This window comes from Thalassophryne amazonica, chromosome 11 (assembly GCF_902500255.1).
Source record: "Thalassophryne amazonica chromosome 11, fThaAma1.1, whole genome shotgun sequence".
Taxonomy (NCBI): domain Eukaryota; kingdom Metazoa; phylum Chordata; class Actinopteri; order Batrachoidiformes; family Batrachoididae; genus Thalassophryne; species Thalassophryne amazonica.
Genome location: NC_047113.1, coordinates 50,573,372 through 50,594,647, shown reverse-complemented (window position 1 = coordinate 50,594,647; position 21,276 = coordinate 50,573,372). Strand labels below are relative to the sequence as shown.

The following is a 21,276-nucleotide window of genomic DNA, read 5'->3' as shown; positions in this document are numbered from 1 at the left end:
CTAACCAAAAAGATTTCAAAAACGTATAGTTTGGATGATCTGTGACTAAGTGCTATGGAGGTATGGTGTAAAATGGTGACAAAGGTCAGTTTCAGTTTGTACAGGGGTCAAAAGTTAAAGTTGCTCCAATTTTGGAAAAAAGTGATGCAAATTATTGGTTGAGTTACTGGGATTCTAAAGGAACATTTTTCAGCATCTGTCACGCGTAGTTATCACGTTATGGGGTAACATACAGTGCCTTGCAAAAGTGTTCAACTCCTTGGGCTTTAACACATTTTAATTTGTTTATGCCTAATTTGAACACAAAAAGTAATTCAGGCTCTTCTATTTTAAAATTCCCTTAAACTCAACCTGAAAGCAAACCTCCACAGCTTGATATAAATTAAATAAAAATACCTAAGCCAAGTTGATGACTTCCCTAAGTAATGCTCCGCTTTAGTATAACACACTTAAATCAGTTTTATTGCCAGTTTCCTTCAGACAACTACCTTGTATGACCATTACTTTAAAGACCAAGCATTCAGTGCTGTCAGAAGTATTCCATTTATTAATCCTATTAACTCAGCCAATAATTTGCATCACTTTTTTACCAAAACAACTTTAACTTTTGACCCCTGCACAAACTGAAACTGACCTTTGTCACCATTTTTGCCGTTTTGACCCTGTAACATAGCTATACTTTTTGGGAATCTTTCTGATCAACCAAATAATGTGGTGCACTTCTCAATATGATTGGAGCATTTTAAATTTTGACCCCTGGCTCCAGCTATCACCCTGCAGTGGTACGTCATACTTTGTTCAAGTCCCAATGTCATATCAAAGGTTTTGCCACCCTGGGTGGTACTGGCTAACCTATCTAGCCCACAAATTACAGTGCCATTTGTAATTTGCGCACGTGTACTGTGGATGCTCTTTAAAAAAAAATATATATATATATTGGCGCGCGTCTACAATTTTCAAAACTGGGTCGTGGAGCGCCCCCTGGTGTCGCTAGAACGTGACTACAACTCGCAACCATGAGAGCAAAAGTGACGTGAGTTTGTGACATAATGCGGCTGGCCTGCACAGGAGACGGGTAGTTTGTTTTTTGTTTAGGTCTTCTCAGAAGTGTGGCTTGTAAACAAAGAGAAGCCGGGGGACGAAGACATTTCCGAGGAAGGCCAAAGAGTTATGGCCTCGGTTAAAAAAGACAACAGGCTGACCGCGTCTCAGAGCTTTATGTGCGCCGCTTTCGCTGGGCTCTTGAGTAAAACCGTCACCTCGGCCTTAGAGGTGGTAAAAATTAAAAGTCAAGTGGGCACTTTTCACTGCAAGGGGGGGTTTTGGCAAAGTTTTCGTCTCATTTACCAGAATGAAGGATTTCGAGGATTTTGGAAAGGAAATCTGGTCTCCTGCTTGCGGCTGTTCCCTTACACCGCGGTTCATCTGACGACTTATAAAAAGTAGGTGAACTTACTCAGTGTGGCACAGTGAGGATTAACTATCAGGTATTTGGTGTGGTAACTAAAGAGAAACGTTTAACTTGTACTATACTTTTTTTATATAAACTTCCTGTTTTTGCCTAGCAAGGCGCACCTTCTGTTTTCAGCCAATCAGAGCCCTCGGATTTCCTCAGCCGATTGTGGATTTAATGTGGGCTTGTTAACCCTGAGTTTTGTCTGACAGGGTTATAAAAACAGCATTGTTTGGCGGAAAAAAAAATGTTCTTAGATATTACTGAAAACAGTAGTCAGCCTATTTATTATTCACTGTTATCATGTAATAACAAAGTGACAAGTTTTGTGACAAAGTTTTTTTATTCGGCACACAAAATATTCAAATAGAAAAAAATGAACAATTCCACAAACAAACACAGACAAAAACTAGTGAGTCCGAAAGGGTGTGGACTGAAGCTAGTACAAGTCCAACATTTCTAATCAGTCATATTTACATAAATACAAATTCACTACTACATGTCGACACACAGACATACACATCAATATACTATTCACTTATAATTATATTTATATAGTACCAGATCACAAGAAAATCAAATCAAGGCACTTTACGCCAGTAAGGACTAACCTTACCAACCCCCAGAGCAAGCACTAGGCAACTGTGGTGAGGAAAAACTCCCTTTAAGGAAGAAACCTCAAGCAGACCAGGCTCTTGGGGGTGACCCTCTGCTTGGGCTGTGCCATATATACCTATATACAAACGTATATACTTTACAAACATAAATATATACATACATATACACCTACCCATATCTATATATCTACATACGCATATACATACCCACACATTCAAATTTACAATAAGTCCCACTTATAAATTGAACATTCCATATAAATCAAATTATATTTGCTTCTTCATGATACTTAGACATAATGTTCTTTTTGAGTAGTTTCTTAAATCTTACTAAGGTACTACTCATTCTAACCTCTGTTGAACATTTGTTCCATTTCCTCACCCCAACCACAGACACACAAAAACCCTTTACATTTGTTCTTACTGGTGGTTTCATAAAAATTGCACAACCTCTTAAACTATATCTGGATTCCCTCAATCAGAACAGACTCTGGACATGTCTCGGTAAGGCTTGTTTTTTCGCTCGAAATAAAGTTTGAATTGTAATGTAATCGACCAAATCTATGAATTTTAATAAATTTAAAGACACAAATAGAGAATGAGTTGGTTCACGATATTGCTTATTGCAGATGATTCGTATGGCTCGTTTTTGCAAAAGGAATATTGGATTGGTATTTGATTTGTAAGTGTTTCCCCATGACTCAACACAATATGTCATATATGGTACCATCAGAGAATGATATAAAGTAAGTAACCCTTCTTGCGGCAGTAGGTCTTTGGCTTTATACAAAATGGCTATAGATTTGACAATTTTGATTTCACATAATTTATATGTGGTTTCCAGCTAAGTTTATTATCAATTATAACACCTAAAAATTTATTCTCTGTTACTAACTCAATTTCCTTATTGTTTTATAGTTAAATTTTTACATTTTGGTGCCTGTTTATTTCCAAATATAATACATTTAGTTTTCCCAAGGTTGAGTGACAACTTTAGCGTCAAACCAAACCTTAAATTTTTCCAGTTCTTTCTCCACTATGTCCAGAAGCTGTTCAAGATTTTCACCGCTACAGAACACAGTTGTATCATCCGCAAAAAGGACACATCTCAGTGAACTCGACACCCAACTTATATCATTTATATAGATTATAAACAACAAAGGACCCAGCACTGAACCCTGCGGCACCCCACATGTGACATCCCTGAGTTCAGAATTTATATTATTGAATTGAACATACTGAAATCTGCCTTGTAAATAACTAGCTATCCATTCATATGCCAGACCTCTGATTCCATATTTCTGCAGTTTAATTAATAGTATTCCATGGTTAATTGTGTCAAACGCTTTCTGTAAATAAAAAAAAACACCTATTGTGTATTGTTTATTGTCAATTGCAGTTGCTATACTTTCCACAAAGTCCATCAAAGCATGTGATGTAGTTCAAGACCTTCTGAATCCATATTGTTCTTCACAAATGATGTTATGCTTCAGTAAATAATCATTTAATCTTTTAGCAAATATTTTTTCCAAAATTTTGGGAAATTGTGGCAGGAGTGATATAGGTCTATAATTAGAAAATGTGTGTTTGTCACCAGTTTTAAATAGAGGAATTACTTTGGCTATTTTCATTTGAGAAGGAAATTTACCAGTACTTAGTGACATATTGCAAATATAATTGAACGGTTTTACTATACAATCAATAACTTTTTTTAATAAAGCCATATCCAAATTATTAAAATCAGTCGATTTGTTACTTTTTGAACCATGAACCAGATCAAGTATTACCCTTTCATGAGTACCACCAATGAACATTGAAACAGATTTGTTAAACGTTGAATTATTTACCCAGAAGTTATTAGTTGATGAGTCAGTTTTACTGGCAAGATTTTTACCCACATTAACGAAGTATTCATTAAAGTGTTCAGCAACAGACTCGTCGTTATCAATCGTGATGTAGTTGTTACTCTGAAAAAATGAAGGATAATCTCTAGTTACTCTATTCTTTTTTACTATTTCATTTAATATGTTCCATGTGTTTTTGATATTATTTCTATTTTTGACAAGTAACTCATTATAATATATTTTTTTACTGAGTCTCATGATATTGATTAACTTATTATTATTATATGTTTTATACTTACTTTCAGCTTCCTTAGTTCGTAGTTTTATGAATTGTTTATATAGTACGTTTTTCTTTTTACATGCCCTCTGAAGCCCCTTAGTTATCCATGGTTTGTTGCTATATTGATTTCTATATATTTTGTCAACAAATGGACAGTGTTTATTATACAAACTGGAAAAAAATGGAAATGAATGCATCATATGACCTGTCAGCATCATCAACAAAAACATCTGACCAATTCTGACTTGATAAATCCTCCCTTAAATTATCAATTGTTTCAGGTGTTACTTTTCTACTCATGAATTTGATATTGCTTCGATACATACAACAACCCTCCAATGCAAAGACTGAGAAAACTGGCTAGTGATCACTGATATCACTGACCAGTAGTCCCCCACTAAGATTACCGGATATAACGTTAGTTAAAATATTGTCAATGAGAGTTGTTGTATCCATAGTTATTCTGCTAGGATGAATGATGGTTGGAAACAGTCCTATACAGTACAAGGTGTTTATAAATGAGGTAATTTGTGGATGATTGTGAGGGTTTAAAAAATCTATATTGAAATCTCCACAGACAAATAAATGCTTATTTCTGTTGATTTTGTTGTACATTCCTAAGATGATGTCTTCAAAGGTGTCAATATTTGTCCCAGGAGCTCTGTAAATGCAACTAACAACTATGTTTTTGGAGTTTATAGATTAATTTCTATGGTAACACATTCCATGATGTTGTCCACTGTAAATGACATGTTGTTAATGAGTTCACAGTTATAATCTGACCTTACAAACAATGCAACGCCTCCGCCCCTTCTCGTCTGCCTATTAACCAGGAACAATTCATAACCATCAAGATATACCAGATCTTTATTATCCTCATTTAACCATGTTTCTGAAATTGCAATAACTGAAAAACGTTTTTTGGATGTTTTCAAACAATCATTAATAGTGGACAGATTACGAGAAAGACTTCTGCTGTTGAAATGTATAATTGAAAAATCTTCATCATTGATTTTACAATTTTTGAATTGTTCTTCTGTAAAATATTTGCACTGTCTCACAATATTCTCACTGAAAAAGGTATCGGGATCATTTTCAGATTCGAAGGGGTGGTTAGCAGAGTTATTATAATTAAATGTATCTAGACAGAGCTCCTGGGCAGAAATAAACGGATCATTATCCTTAGTCATTATGTCTCTCTTGTCTCCGGGTGTAGATGATGTGGATGAGTGGGTTGCTCCAGTCTGCATCATGGTGCTGTGATGTGTTTGAGTCCTCATACCTATTGTTCATATTTGTCCAGCTCCTCGATGTTCCTTATTGCCATAACCTTTGCTTGTTCTGGTGATCCATTCAGTTTGATGAATATTTTACAGTTTGAAGTCCATGTGTGCTGGATTTTTCCCTGTTTCTTTAAGAAGCGTGCTTTCCTGGCAATGTCTGCATTCCGTTTGGTGAGATGTTCATTGATGAATACGTTTGTCCCTTTCAGTTTTCTTCCTTGTTTTAACAGTGCTGTTTTGTGTTTTCTGTTGATAAATCTCATGATGACGGTTCGTTTATCACCGTCATTTCTCCGGGGCAGAGGGTGGCACGCTTCAATGTTATTTAAATCCATTTCTATACCTTTAGATAGGAGGAAATCAGCAACCTGTTTTTCCACAGAGCTGACCTCCTGTTCACTGGGCTCCCCTCCGCTCTCATCTGTTACCGCCCGTGCGTAGGACCGTGGTTTGATGTGAAGACCGGTGATGATGACGTCGTTGATTCTGGTGTACTGCTCCAATTCAGCCACTCTATTTTCCAGCTGCACCAGATGCCGGTCTTTCTCGGCGTTCTGGAGCCGTAATGCCTTCACCTCCTCCACCAGATCCATGATTGATTTCTGTTGCTGCTTCACAACAGAAATCTCCTCTGATAGAAAGTCCAGAGATTTTTTAATATCGTCACCTTCCTCCGCTGTCAGAACCTTCTTAGGCCCCATGGTCGACTTATGAGCAGCTTGACGATCGCCGATGTTAACAGCCTGCGTTGTTTGTCACCGGGATGGATCTGCACTGCGCTAGTGCCGCGCGGCCTCGGTGTTTCCGCGCTGATGGATCCGCGGTGGCTGCACGAGGCCTCGGGGAAGCGGCACTCGTGACGCGCGGCTCTAATGACGCAGCCTCAGTGAATTCACCACGTTGGGCCTCGGACGTTGCTGCTGTCCAGTCGCGGGGCTATGTTGCCGGTTGAGGTGGTATTCCCACTGTCCGGGTTGGCAAACACCGGCGTGACAGATGGCAACTACGCCTCAGAAAACTCAGGTACAAACTTTTTGCCGCTCGCTCTGACGACACGCAGCTCTGAGAGAGTGATGACACGCAGCTCTAACAAACTTTTAGAGAGGAAAAGGGGAACATTGATTATAATTTCCTTGAGCCTGATGTACATCTTTTTTTTTATTTTTTGGCAAAAACCATAAATATAATAACGGGAAAAAATGAGATATCGTGTTTTAAGAGTAAAAGCAATCCGTTAACTGCATCACTGGAGGATTCCAGTTACTGCTGTCTGTTTTGAACTGCCCTCGAGCAAGGCACTGAACTGGGAATTACTCCTGTTGTTCAGGCTGACACTTTATACCAAATCTCCTGAAATTGGTGCAGTTGTAAGTTATTTAAAATAAAAGCTGTAATGTTGTAGTTTGACACTTTTCCTGGCATTTTTCTGATTAATTATTTACCAATATAGCGTGATTGATTTTCTCTCCATACGCTTATTTATTAACAAACTAATTGTTTCAGTAAGACTTTTCATCTCTATATAATGAGTGAGGTTCATTTAGTGCAGGCTTGTTCAAAGGAAATTTTCTGCTGCTCTGTTTTCTGAAATACAAAAGATTATAATCTTTTACCATCATCCACCTCTGAGATTTTACAAAGTAGCTGACATTTTTCAGGGGTGATAGTAAATTATTAAAGTATTAAAGTTTCCATAATGCGTTGGAATGGCGTGTGAGTCCAGAATGTTTTTAGAACCTTAGACGTCAACAGTTTTTCGAGGAAGAACTCAGCCCCTTTTATTTCCTGTTAATTACATAATTTTTTAAATGTTAATTTACTGTCTTAATATATTTATAAGTTTAGTTTTTTGTTATCATGTACACACTATTATTATTACTACTACTATTATTATTTTATTATTACTTGTATTGTTTGGTTGTCCATTTGGCTGCTCCCGTTTTTGTTCGGGGTCGCCACATCGGATACAACCAGATCCGCATTGATATTTGGCACAGGTTTTACGCCGGATGCCCTTCCTGACGCAACTCCAGTGTTACCTGGAGAAACACACACAGCCGCTGGTGTTCCAAAGAGGCCTCCCATCCAAGTACTAACCAGGTCCCACACTGCTTAGCTTCTGAGATCTGACGGGATCAGGCTGACACAGTCATTTGGTTTTTAAATGGGGCACATTGGAAATGTGTTTTTGCTTTCTTGTGTCATCCATGTATTTTTAATGTATTTACAATTATATTATGTACTTACATTGAACTTAGTAAATAAAATCACGCACGCACGCTTTTAATATATAGATGATTACCGCTCCCTGCTGGAATGGCGTGCAAGTCCAGAATAGAATTATCAACATATATTGTTCAGTATTGTTGGCTAATATTTGTAGTTTCTCGATAAATATTAGTTCTATGAACTTTCTGTTTTTGCAACATTCATCCTTGACCTTCTTCTTTGTCTTTCGGCTGTTCCCGTTAGGGGTCGCCACAGCAGATCAATCGTTTCCATCTCACCCTGTCCTCTGTATCTTCCTCTGTCACACCAACCACCTGCATGTCCTCTCTCAGCACATCCATGAACCTCCTCTTTGGTCTCCCTCTTCTCCTCCTGCCTGGTGGCTCCATCCTCAGCATCCTTCTCCCTATATACCCTGGGTCCCTGCTCTGCACATGTCCAAACCATCTCAATCTCACCTCTCTGACTTTGTCTCCAAACCGTCCCACCTGAGCTGTCCCTCTGATATGTTCATTCCTAATCTTGTCCATTCTTGTCACTCCCAAAGAGAATCTCAACATCTTCAGCTCTGCCACCTCCAGCTCTGCCTCCTGTCTTTTTGTTAGTGCCACTGTCTCTAAACCATACAGCATAGCTGGTCTCACTACTGTTTTGTAAACGTTCCCCTTCACTCTTGCTGATATTATTCAGTCACAAATCACTCCTGCCACCTTTCTCCACCCACTTGACCCAAAATACATAAACATACCAAATGGCAAATGTCAGCTCTCATCAGTTTCTCCATGATCAAAACCATACACATGCACATATACATGCACACAGAGGCCACTTGACTACTAATATGTATATGTCGCGGACATGATGAGTGAAGCCCTTCAGCATTTCACACAAAGTGCAGCAACAGTAAAAATTAAACATTCTTAAACAAAACAGTAATAATACTGCACTCATTTTGCACTCATCATCATCAAAGTATTGGAACACTTGGTATTTCACATATTATATGTTCGATGTCGCTGACATTAATGAGCAAAGCTTTTCAATATCTGTGTATATATCATCAAGCAATGATTTAAAATTGAATAATTGTTGCAGAACCTACCATTGGTTTCTGGCTTTTTATGACAATGTTGTCCGGTTTGTGGCTTTGTCTACCATCGGTTTGTGGCTTTTTATGGCATTTTACGACAGTGTTGTCCAGTTTGTGGCTTTGTCTACCATTGTTTTGTGGCTTTTTATGGCATTTTTATGACAGTGTTGTCTGGTTTGTGGCTTTTTCCCCTATGGGCAGTTTTTTTTTTTTTTTTTTTTTGCATTTCTGGATAGTTTTGTGCCATTTCCGGATTGTTTTGTGCCATTTCCGGTTTGTGTCTTCATCTACCATAAGAACAAGCATCGCACCACTGCGTGGCGCTTCGCTCGTATAATACAGATACTCACATAAATATCAGTCATATTGGGTAAGACTGAATACTCAGAAGTATGAATATGTAAGAGGTGTTACATCTGCGTCATATAAGGTTTAGTATGGTGACCAGAGGCTTAAAGGTTCACTTCCCTGATCAGACGGGTAACAAAATCACCAAAGTGCCCTCAAGCAAGGTCCTTAATTGATCCCGATGTGCAGTTGAGCACCTTGCATGGCAGCAGCCTGACGTGTGTGTGTGTGTGTGTGTGTGTGTGTGTGTGTGTGGATGAGGATGAACAGTGCATCTCTGTAAGGGTTTAAGTGTTTTAAATGTCTGTAAGACTGAATGTGATGTCTGTAAGAAATGTCTTCAAATTATGTTTAATTTGAGTAAATATTCCAAGTCTAAATATCAAACATATAATGATATATAACAAAGAAGCAGGGTTGGTGGCCATGCATTTAAGTGCGCTGGAGTTGCGTCAGGAAGGGCATCTGGTGTAAAACTTGTGCCAAAATCAACATGCAGATCCACCTCTGATCTGCTGTGGTGTCCCCGAGTGACACAAGGGAAATACTGAAGGGACTCGCTTAATGATATATAGAAAATAAATCAAGTTTTCTGCCTTTAAACCTTTTTATAATTGATACTCAATATAGTTGTTCATTTTTCCTGTTGAACAAGATGATGAATTCAATAACCATTTCAGCTCTAGTATACTCATATAGCTATGCTTCCACATTATCTGTGTGAATTTAATAGTTTGGCTATGCAAGGCTTGTGCTTGGTAAGATGGGATTTGTAAAATAAAAAGACAAAGGTGCCTGGAAGCATTATCTGAGGGCAAATAATGCTCACAGCCAGGTGTAGCCAGGTCAAATCAAATCAAAATCAAATCACTTTTATTTATATAGCGCCAAATCACAACAAAGAGTTGCCCCAAGGCGCTTTATATTGTAAGGCAAAAGCCATAAGGTCACTACAGGACAAAACATTGTACAGTCTCGATGCCGTTGTATACGACAGCTAAGACCAAGCTTTACTAAATTAAAAATAACTTTTTAATGATATGAGATAGAAACTTCCTTTTTTTTATTTTTTTTTTTTTTGCTGAAAAGTTAACTCCGCAGACTTTCGAGCCAGCCATCGGCCATCTTTGTACTCCTCATAGAAGCTGTGTGATGACGTGCGCAATGTGAGTGTCCAATCGGAATTGGTTCACTGTCGCATGGTTTTCCAAAATCCAATCGTAGCGCAGATTTCCCTCACGTGAAAAACCAAAGATCGTTTTCAGGAGTGATGTGTTACTAGTTGGCCCATTTGAATAGCCCCCTGGGTGCTCCAATGAGTACATACTACAACCCCTGGCAAAAATTATGGAATCAGCAGCCTCGGAGGATGTTCATTCAGTTGTTTAATTTTGTAGAAAAAAAGCAGATCACAGACATGACACAAAACTAAAGTCATTTCAAATGTCAACTTTCTGGCTTTAAGAAACACTATAAGCAACCAGGAAAAAAAAATTGTGGCAGTCAGTAACAGTTACTTTTTTAGACCAAGCAGAGGGAAAAAAATATGGAATCACTCAATTCTGAGGAAAAAATTATGGAATCATGAAAAACAAAAGAACGCTCCAACACATCACTAGTATTTTGTTGCACCACCTCTGGCTTTTATAACAGCTTGCAGTCTCTGAGGCATGGACTTAATGAGTGACAAACAGTACTCTTCATCAATCTGGCTCCAACTTTCTCTGATTGCTGTTGCCAGATCAGCTTTGCAGGTTGGAGCCTTGTCATGGACCATTTTCTTCAACTTCCACCAAAGATTTTCAATTGGATTAAGATCCGGACTATTTGCAGGCCATGACATTGACCCTATGTGTCTTTTTGCAAGGAATGTTTTCACAGTTTTTGCTCTATGGCAAGATGCATTATCATCTTGAAAAATGATTTCATCATCTCCAAACATCCTTTCTATTGATGGGATAAGAAAAGTGTCCAAAATATCAATGTAAACTTGTGCATTTATTGATGATGTAATGACAGCCATCTCCCCAGTGCCTTTACCTGACATGCAGCCCCATATCATCAATGACTGTGGAAATTTACATGTTCTCTTCAGGCAGGCATCTTTATAAATCTCATTGGAACGGCACCAAACAAAAGTTCCAGCATCATCACCTTGCCCAATGCAGATTTGAGATTCATCACTGAATATGACTTTCATCCAGTCATCCACAGTCCACGATTGCTTTTCCTTAGCCCATTGTAACCTTGTTTTTTTCTGTTTAGGTGTTAATGATGGCTTTCGTTTAGCTTTTCTGGATGTAAATCCCATTTTCTTTAGGCGGTTTCTTACAGTTCGGTCACAGACGTTGACTCCAGTTTCCTCCCATTCGTTCCTCATTTGTTTTGTTGTGCATTTTCGATTTTTGAGACATATTGCTTTAAGTTTTCTGTCTTGACGCTTTGATGTCTTCCTTGGTCTACCAGTATGTTTGCCTTTAACAACCTTCCCATGTTTGTATTTGGTCCAGAGTTTAGACACAGCTGACTGTGAACAACCAACATCTTTTGCAACATTGCGTGATGATTTACCCTCTTTTAAGAGTTTGATAATCCTCTCCTTTGTTTCAATTGACATCTCTCGTGTTGGAGCCATGATTCATGTCAGTCCACTTGGTGCAACAGTTCTCCAAGGTGTGATCACTACTTTTTAGATGCAGACTAATGAGCAGATCTGATTTGATGCAGGTGTTAGTTTTGGGGATGAAAAGATACAGGGTGATTCCATAATTTATTCCTCAGAATTGAGTGAGTCCATATTCGTTGTCCACCGACCATATCGGTGGACAACGAAACGCATAGACCATTTTGTATATATTGTTCAAAATGTGCATTTGTGTTTATTGTTTGAACCTTTTTGTTGTACAGTCTTTCACACAAGACCTCAAATAACCTTTATAACGTGTCAAAACAGTTGTTTATTATAGTTTGCTGTGTGTTTTGAATAAATGTGTGTGGAAAATTATTTTTCGCTTTATTTTTTCCTTGCCTATTTTTGAGTGTAAATCTTTATTACACTTATAAAACACAACAGAAGCATATATATTATGAAAGCACAGGTTGTCCTGAAGAAGAGACATAAAACTTGATTGTGGGATGCAGGGAGAGCTGTTAACAGCAATAATAAAACATTTATGCCAGGCAAGTGAACTGTCCAAAAAATGCCCTTGGACCCCAGAGGGTGAATAAACATGCAAGACAGTTAATTATAAATTCAATTATAAATGATCTGCATGCACAAAAACCATGCCTCTGCCTTTATCCACGCATTAATTGGAATTTATAAAGGACGACTGTGTGGTGAGAATGTGCATACCTCACACATTCTTCTGACCTGGCCAAACTTGATAGGATGAAAAGGAAAATTGAAACAAGATGAACAGTAATTTCACGTAAAACATAACAGCCAACAACACAGAGCTTATATTTCTTATTAAAATATTAGTTCTGCTCCCACACACATATTGATATGTCAAGTAATGCTAAATCATTTACCATTCACGAACTGCAGTGCAAATTATTTAGTGTGAAGTAAATCTTCTGATTATTATTTGTGTATTTATTTATTTTCTTGTTGGCGTTTCGGTGTGGCAGTCAGTGGTTCTTTTTTTTTTTTGTGTGTTTCCAGCATCGAGGCTTCCAAATGAAGCATGTTTCCTTTCATTCCCTTCTACTCCACCTCTCCTCTCCTTTTTTACTAGAGCTTGACCATATGGATTTTTTGGGCAGACAATATTAGGGAATAAAAAAATATGATACTGATGAATCTGCCGACATATACATTAAAAATGGCAATGATTTCTCATATTTATTATTAAATCCTTATGAAAAAGAAATGTAAGTGAATCCTGGAATATTGCAGTTTAAACATGGACTTTATTATTAATAACCACTGTATACATCTAACCAACGTACATCCTGCTGTTATCACACTGCCTTCACACAGGTTGGCACTCGCCGTATCACATTGCTCAGCAGTTGAATCAAATAGACATCTCGTATTTTGGTGGCATGGTGACCACTTGTTTCTTGTTGCTGTAAAATGCCAACTCTGATGGAAAATGAATGACCTGAGATAACTTGGTACTGTCTATGATGGCTAATGTAACCAAGAGTTGATGTGGGACCCAGCCATGCTTGATGCCATTGTAAGCAATACTGTTGGATGACCAGCCAAAACTATTATACCAGTCAAAACTAATGCTGATACTGATATGCTTGTGAAAGGACTGGCTGATACGAGTCTACTGGCTAACTGATATATGGGTCAGGCTCTGTATTGCACACTAATAACAGTGCTGTCTTATTCACACTGATATGTGAATGTGACACCTGATTCTACAACTACAGTTTTCTGACTGTAATTATTCAGCCTCCAAAATTTGCATAATAACAGCTAATATTTTGCAAATGGACCTGAGAGGAAAGAGGTTGGATGAGGATGGATAAGCGAAGGCTCACAGAATTTCATAATTCTCTGAGGATCCTTTAAAAAAAAGTGATAAATGCCAAGAAAAGCAACATACTTTCAGTTTGCCTCTATCACTGTGTTGTATTTTTGTGCCATAAAATGGAGAAGTTTGCGGTCTTCTAGCCCATCAAGATTCACTAGGACTTATTGGTCACTATAAACCAAATTAATGTCATATAATAACCTCATTGTGATGTCACACATTAGAATATGACATTATATTTTCAGATTTAGATGCTACATCATCCTGTAGTGTAATCTTCTAGTTTCAGATATACTGTCACATGAAGGCATGTAGTGACATCATCATCATGTCCCATACAAATCAGAACATCTGTTTGCTGATTCATGTGATATGCACTTGAGATTATCCATCTAGCTCTGTTGGTTTCAGAGTTATTGCAAAAAATGTGCTTTTCAGACTCTTCAATGACCTTGACTGAACCTGAACTGTGGCCTTTGTATTCATGTCATGCTGGGATGTTGTCACTATCAGCATTTGCAATTTGAATGAAATCAACAAAGTAGAGCTATTTGTACACACACACGCAGAGAGATAAAATGATTGGAATAGTCTCGCAAACCTCTCATCATGATGAGAATATCCACATTAAGTGCCTGATCCTGTCATTTAACTTACTATAGTTCCTCTGACTGTTAGTAATTTTGACCTTCTTTTTGTCCAGGATTGTCCACCTTCACATGGACGAGTTGGGCTTCATCTCTCAGTGGAGGGCGATATTTGCTGGTGGACTGGCTGGCGTTGCAGCTGCCCTCGCCACTTACCCTCTAGAGGTGGCAGAGACCAGACTCATCACTCAGAACTGCAGAGAGCCCACGTACCGTGGCGTATTTCACACTGTCACAAAGATCTACAGGATTGAAGGGCTTTTAACTCTCTACAGGGGCTTCTCCCTGACAGTGCTGGGTACGTAATCATGTGAACTGCGTTTCTCTTAGTGTGACCTAATGGTGCTGTTATGTCCTCACGGGTTTGTGCTTGCCATATTTTATTATTAGTGTATTTAACATCTTTCTTTCACTTCTTTTCTCAACAGGTGCATTTCCCTTTTCTCTTGGTTGCTTTGCAGTCTATGTGAACTTGGACAAGCTCTGGCAGGAGTCTCCTTCTCGCTTCACTTCCCTCCAAAACTTCATCAGTGGCTGTCTGGTAGTGGGAGTGGCTCAAAGCCTTTCCTATCCATTTGAAACTGTGAAACGGAAGATGCAGGTACGTTAACACCAGTTCCCTAAACGGAGTCTGGATTGTACAGCAAAAATGTAGATGAGTAGGTGAATGGGTGAGTTAGTCTATCCCAGCCATCTTTTGGAAGTAGTAATGCAAAAGCAGTCAATCCTGTAATTTTGTAGCTCATAAAATTAAATTACCCCTAATGAGGAGGAGGTAATGAGACAGTAGTTAACTTTGGTGCACCAGCTCAGTGGAGAAAGTAAATGTTGGATGGTTGATGGACGCTGGATGGATTATAGAAATTTAGAAACGTCTGTGGTTGAATTTGCATGTAGTTTCTCTGCTACTTGCTGAACACCGGGCCCATAGTGTGCTCACTGATAGGCTCCGCCTACTGTTGCTCGGCTTCACAGGAGTGTCAGTCAAGGGGTTAACTTTGATAAAATCAACAAACAAAGGGGAAATTAACATGCATTCATTAGCAACTTTGGGCATGATTGAAATCGTTTGCAGAGGAATAATATCAATAACAATATGGGGGATTTTTTTTCTTCATTATTTTAAATCAGTCATCTCTACATTATGCAATATTAACCTTAAAATAATTTACAAACTAGATGGGCACTCAGAGTATGTTCTCTGCCCAGATGAAGCAGTTCCTTCATAAATGACAACTTTTCTTCCATGCATATGATTTTTTTATTATTATTGAGAGCTACACCTTTCATCAATCAATCAATCAATCAATTTTTTTATATAGCGCCAAATCACAACAAACAGTTGCCCCAAGGCGATAATGATAAAATAATGATAAAATTTCATAATGATAAAAAAATGAACAAACATAAAACCAACAACATCTTAAAAGCACAGTTTCATAATAAAGATGACAGTAAAAAGAAGAAGAAGAAAAAAGTTTTCCAGATTTGCATGAACATTTCAGGAGGTGTTCCAGGCACATCCATCTGGGAGGATACCCTGGGCAAGACCCAGGACTAGGTGGAGAGATTATATCTCCGCACTGGCGTGGGAAGGCCTCAGGATCCCCTAGTCAGAGGTGGTCAATTTGGCCCGGGAAAGTAAAGGAAAGTCTGGGCTCCCCTGCTGGAGCTGTTGCCCCCGCGACCCAATCCTGGATAAGCGGTTGAAGATGAAATGAGTGACTTCAGGGGGTCTTCTATGGCTCATGCCCCACCCCTTCTTCAATTGTAATTAAAAATTGGTCCACAAACTTTTTGAGTAATTTAGCCTAGCGATCAAACAAACGCAGCTCTGGTCACACCTGATCGTGTCAGATATCAGACATTAAGTAGAGAAGGTTGTATTTTGTACTTGGCTTGTACGATCGCTTAGGAACACCAGGAGCAGCACACATTAGTACATGTAGAACAGGAGTTGCATCACGAAGGACATCTGGTGTATAACTGTGCCAAATCCTATTGTGGATCCCTGCTAATTCCACTGGAGGGACCCCGAGCAACTGGAGGCAGCTGAAAGATTAGTGATTAAAAAAAAAATCTTTATCTTTCAACTGTACTCCCATCCATACCCAACTTTAACAAAGTTTTTTTTTTTTCTTTATGAGCCACTCCTCTACCAAGTTTTATGAAAATTGATTAATCAGTTTTTTTTTTTGTTTTTTTTTGTTTGTTTGTTTTTTTTGTAATCCTGGTGACAAACAAACCAATCAGCTGTATTAGCTGACTGGCTGTGGTAATAACTGTATAAAGGATTGTCTGCTCCGCGAACTGATCCCAGATAAGCGGTTGAAGATGACTGAGTGAGTGAGAGAGTATTGTCCACGCTTAATGGATATATTCTTTAGCCCAAAAGGGGGCAGTATAGGTGTCCCTAACTGAAGCCTTCTGTAATCTACCATTCAACACTTGAGAGTATGAAACCATCAAACATCATATGCTTTTCAACATTTTTTCCTCCATATGTTACAAAAATACTACACTTGTGGGGGAAGAAATCTTGATCTGCAGTACATTTGACATACACCATGGCTGAGTTGACTTCTGTGTGTCTGAAAGACAACAGTAGCACTGCGAAGGACAGAACATGCAGTTTTATTTGCCTATTTATTATTAGCTGCCACAAGGTTCAGCAGCAGCTGGGAATGTGAATGTACTGTGGGTCTGTAATGGCTATAGATAAGTTATCTAAAGATAGCAGTTGATTATTGCCCAACAGGCACATTAGCCATTGTGTTTTTCACTTCATCAAATCAGCACAGCTGCATCACCTAAGCAGAAAGAAAAAATAAATGACTGTTATTGATTTAGAGCTTTGGCAAATGTCATCAGGCATTAAAGGGGAACTCCAACATTTTTGACCCTAGACTATTTTGTTAGATGTTTTGGAGTTAATCTTTTCACTCTGTACAAAACAGCATAGAGTAAATATTAATTTAGAACGCAAACACTGTTACTAACTGGTGGTATAATTTGATTGTTCGGGGCAAACTAAAAACAATTGTTGGAAATGTCGTTAGAAGTGTCTCGTAGTATGGAGATACTCAAATGTAAATGTGCACTCTTTTACTTCTCGAAATATAAATAAACTTTTTAAGATAACTGATCATACAGTTAGCTGCTTACCTTAACCTCCTAGCTGTCGGCTAGCACTGCTGTCCATTGAGACGTTACAAGTTGATTGCCTTATCTGAGCTAACAATATAATTGGACATTTTATAATGTTTAAGATTTAATGAGGTAAATGGGGATATTTAGCTCAGCATTTAAACGGTCTGTCTAATTGGGTACTTCTAATGACATTTTCGCCTGTTCAGTGGTGACAAGAATTGGTTTACTCTGAGTACTTAATGCCCATTCCAGTAACGTTAATTAGCCAGTTAGCTTCTCGTTGCTAATGTGGTGTTTTCAGTTTTGTCCCAAGTATAAAGATAACCCCAAAACATCTGCAAAAAATAGTCTAGATTGTAATTCATGAAATTCTTCTGTAAATGCAAGAAGTTGTGTCTAAGTTTGTTTGTAGACACATTGTGACACTGCTGTTGCTTTTAACCCCCTTTTCTCAGGCCCAGAGTTCCTGTCTTCCACATTGTGGTGGAGTTGACGTCCATTTCACCGGAATGATTGACTGTTTCGTACAGGTGGCCAAAAACAAAGGTGTCCTCTCGTTTTGGAATGGCTTTACTGCCAGCACAGTAAAGGTGGAGTTCTAATATTATTTTGTGCATAATTTTACATGTGTTGGTTTTATACATTGTCTCAGCCAGTCAGTTTTGCCACATGCTTTTCATGTGGCCTGAGTGCTGACCTCTTTGTGTCAGAGAAAAGTAACAAGGACAGAAATAAACTGAAGAACACTAAACGTACATGCTTTTGAACTTGAGCCTCTTTATCCCAGTAACCCATGTCACATGCAGAAGGGGGCGTTGATGGGCGGAGCGTTAATAGTAATTCATAGCAGAAATATCACAGGGCAAGGTGAGCAAAGTCTGTCTCCGGAACAGTTTGCTCTGCTATCGTGTTCAGTTGCAAATGTCATCATGGCTGCACACAGTATTTTACAAATGTCAGACCTCATCACATGCACTTATTTAGCAAAATGTTAATCTGACTGAATACAAAACTCATGACGAGTTCTACAAACAACTTGCAGTTATTTGAATTTTAAGATGGTCTCCCATTGCCAATTTTTGAAACCTAATTGCACACATTTTTGGCTGAGGGTGTAAAAAAACAAAAAAACTAAATAATTTGATACATACAGTAGTTCGGGCACGAAAACATGTGACACTGGGACATGTGATGATCATCATAATCAGATGTAATTTGTACAGATGAGGGTAATATGCATCTTTCACTTTAATTTTACCTGTGGGTTTAGTTTTTATTTCACTAGTGTATCTCAAAATAAATAGTTTCTGCTTGAATGTGGGTTTGGCTGCGCAGTCATTTTGAAGCCAGGTTACAATTAAAGGCTTAAATTAAAATTCAACACAGATTTTGTGTTTTGGAGCAAAGTGACAGAGCAGCCAATGACTGTGGTCAGCCATGTGTGCTTGTAAAGATTAGTACAACTCTGTGGTATAGTGGCTACATGCCAAGATGCACAGCTCTACTCGTCACTCTGGCAAAAGCACTGCAGAGGTTAGTCCAGAGGCTGTATGAAGCATTTGCTGCATACCAGACTGATACTGTACGGCACACGCCGTGCATCTATTTTATTTTTTACACATGGTGTTGCTGTTATTTCATCAGTGCCTCTTGAAATAAATAATTTCTGCTTGAATTTTGGATCAGGCAGCTCACTTATTTTGATGCCAGGTGACCATGTAAACTAAAATTAAAATACAATGCAGATTGTGTTTGTGAAGAGAATAGTGGGCAGTTTCTTTGCAGCAGGGTGAAAATGAACCGAACGGGCAGCGACACACTCAGTCAGTGTGCGTTCAAAGTCTTACTGTTCACTGGCCTCTTTAAATTTTCTCTGGAAATATATACATCCATAATCCCATGAATGGCATGGTACATTTTTTAGCAGAAGACAGTTTTCGGATGTTAACAGATATATTTTAGCTTTCTGGTAAAGTCTTGTTCTTATCACAGACACAGTGCATAGACTGCACCTGATTTCCACATTTTTTAAATCAGGACTTGAATTGGGGCCAGAAATCAGCAATAGGGCACTACCTTTAGTTAGACACCACCACTTTTCTTTTATGAACTACACATGGTAAAAAGGTCCGCATCACACGATTACTTTCTCTCATTAAAAATGTGACCGTTCCCTGAATACGCCCACCCAGTATTCTGCTTTGTTCTTATTCCTTTTCAGATCGTTCCCTACTTTGGCCTTCTTTTCATCTGCTTTGAGATGTGTAAGCAGGTTTGCCTTTACCGGAATGGGTACATCATCTCACCTCTGAGCTGTAAGCCTGCACCAGGCGTCGACCAGAGCCTGGGGCCGCAGGAGCTGCAAGAGCTGAAACGTTACTTGAATAACAGGAACTTTGAGTCGGGGGAATCATCCCTAGGAAACCGCTGGTGAAACTTCACGTAAGGTATTTTGTGACAAATACTGACTGCTGACCACACTGGGGTCACAAGATAAGTCAGAAACATTTAATGGACTGATGCTGTTTGGAATTATTACATATCATTGTTATTCAGGTTTGATGTTGTTGAAAGAATTATCATAAAATTACAGCCTGTCTGGCCAACAGTGGACTACCTCATTAAAGAAGTCCTAGTCCGATTATAGGCTCTGATGTCTTTTGGTGCCGGTGCTTATCTCCAGATTCTGTAGCATGAAGCAGCCGAGAGTCTATGACTCCCCCTGGACAGGACGTCAGTCCTACACAGGTACTTCTCCAGCCAAACCCAGGGCTGGGAATCTAACCCGGATCTACATAATGTATTGGTAGCTCAACTCCTTATCCCACTGAGCTACCCCATTGCTTCTTTTTCTGACAGTATTATGAGGTACTCATCCACCCACAGTGCATTTCCATGAATGCGTTTTTAAAATCTAAAACTACACTATGTGCCTTGACCATTAAATAATTTTTTCTCTTATTTCAGTTATTGTATATTTGTTGTAGTGCCATTAGTGTAGCATAAGCACATAATGATATGCGTTCTTTCATCTTTGGCATTCTGGCCTTGTTATGCTGAATAATTCATATTGCTTCATAACAATTTCAGTAGTTTTGTACATTTATTAAACTGTTGAATAGTGCTTACATTAAAATATTACGTAACACATATGCACATTTTTCAGCATCTTGGCCTTTTTCTTATACATCTTGAATGTAAAAAATAAAATAATAAAAAAACCTAATTGAAATTAAAATTTGAGCCCACATTTTCTCCAGTATATTTTTCTATTGTCTGTAGTGTTTTTAATCTGACATATAGAAAAATGCAATTTTTTAAGAGCTTGACTTACTAGTTACTACTGTAGGTAGTTTTTTTTTGGGGGGGGGGGGGGGGGGGGGGCATTGTAGAAAGACAACAGGCAACATCCTTGTGCAGAGAGTTTGATTTAGGCTCAATCATCTGCAGACTCAATGGTCGCAGGAGCAAGTTCCCCAGCTCTAATCATCTTAGATAAGATAAGATAAGCCTTTATTCATCCCTCAATGGGGAAATTTCAGTGTCACATCGCAGCATAGAACAGTAGGAGTAGACAGAAGGGCATGCAATAAAACGAACAAGCATCTCTTAAAAAACAATAACTAAAAAAACACTGAGTGCCGGGTAAAGCTAAGGCTACCATTGTTCAGTTCAGTGCTGCACTGCCAGAATGATGTACACTGTCGGGATGTGAGAGTGATCAGATAAAATGACTTCAGCGTGAAATGTACGATAAGTTACTCTGATATTTACAATATGGACAGGTTAAAATATAAGTACTATATATATGTAATATGTAGTGTAATATATGTAAAGTGATG

The 21,276-nt window shown here is 38.5% G+C and overlaps 1 protein-coding gene across 1 annotated transcript; it reads left to right on the top strand.

Annotated features, from left to right (window-relative positions):
• Positions 1-1,052: 1,052 nt before the first annotated feature.
• On the top strand, positions 1,053-20,682 carry slc25a43 (solute carrier family 25 member 43). Its single transcript, XM_034181612.1, has 5 exons — positions 1,053-1,442; positions 14,341-14,582; positions 14,713-14,885; positions 17,890-18,024; positions 19,656-20,682. Exons 1-5 carry the CDS (start codon positions 1,171-1,173, stop codon positions 19,866-19,868), a joined length of 1,035 nt encoding a protein of 344 aa, XP_034037503.1. The 5' UTR covers positions 1,053-1,170; the 3' UTR covers positions 19,869-20,682.
• Positions 20,683-21,276: the final 594 nt, after the last annotated feature.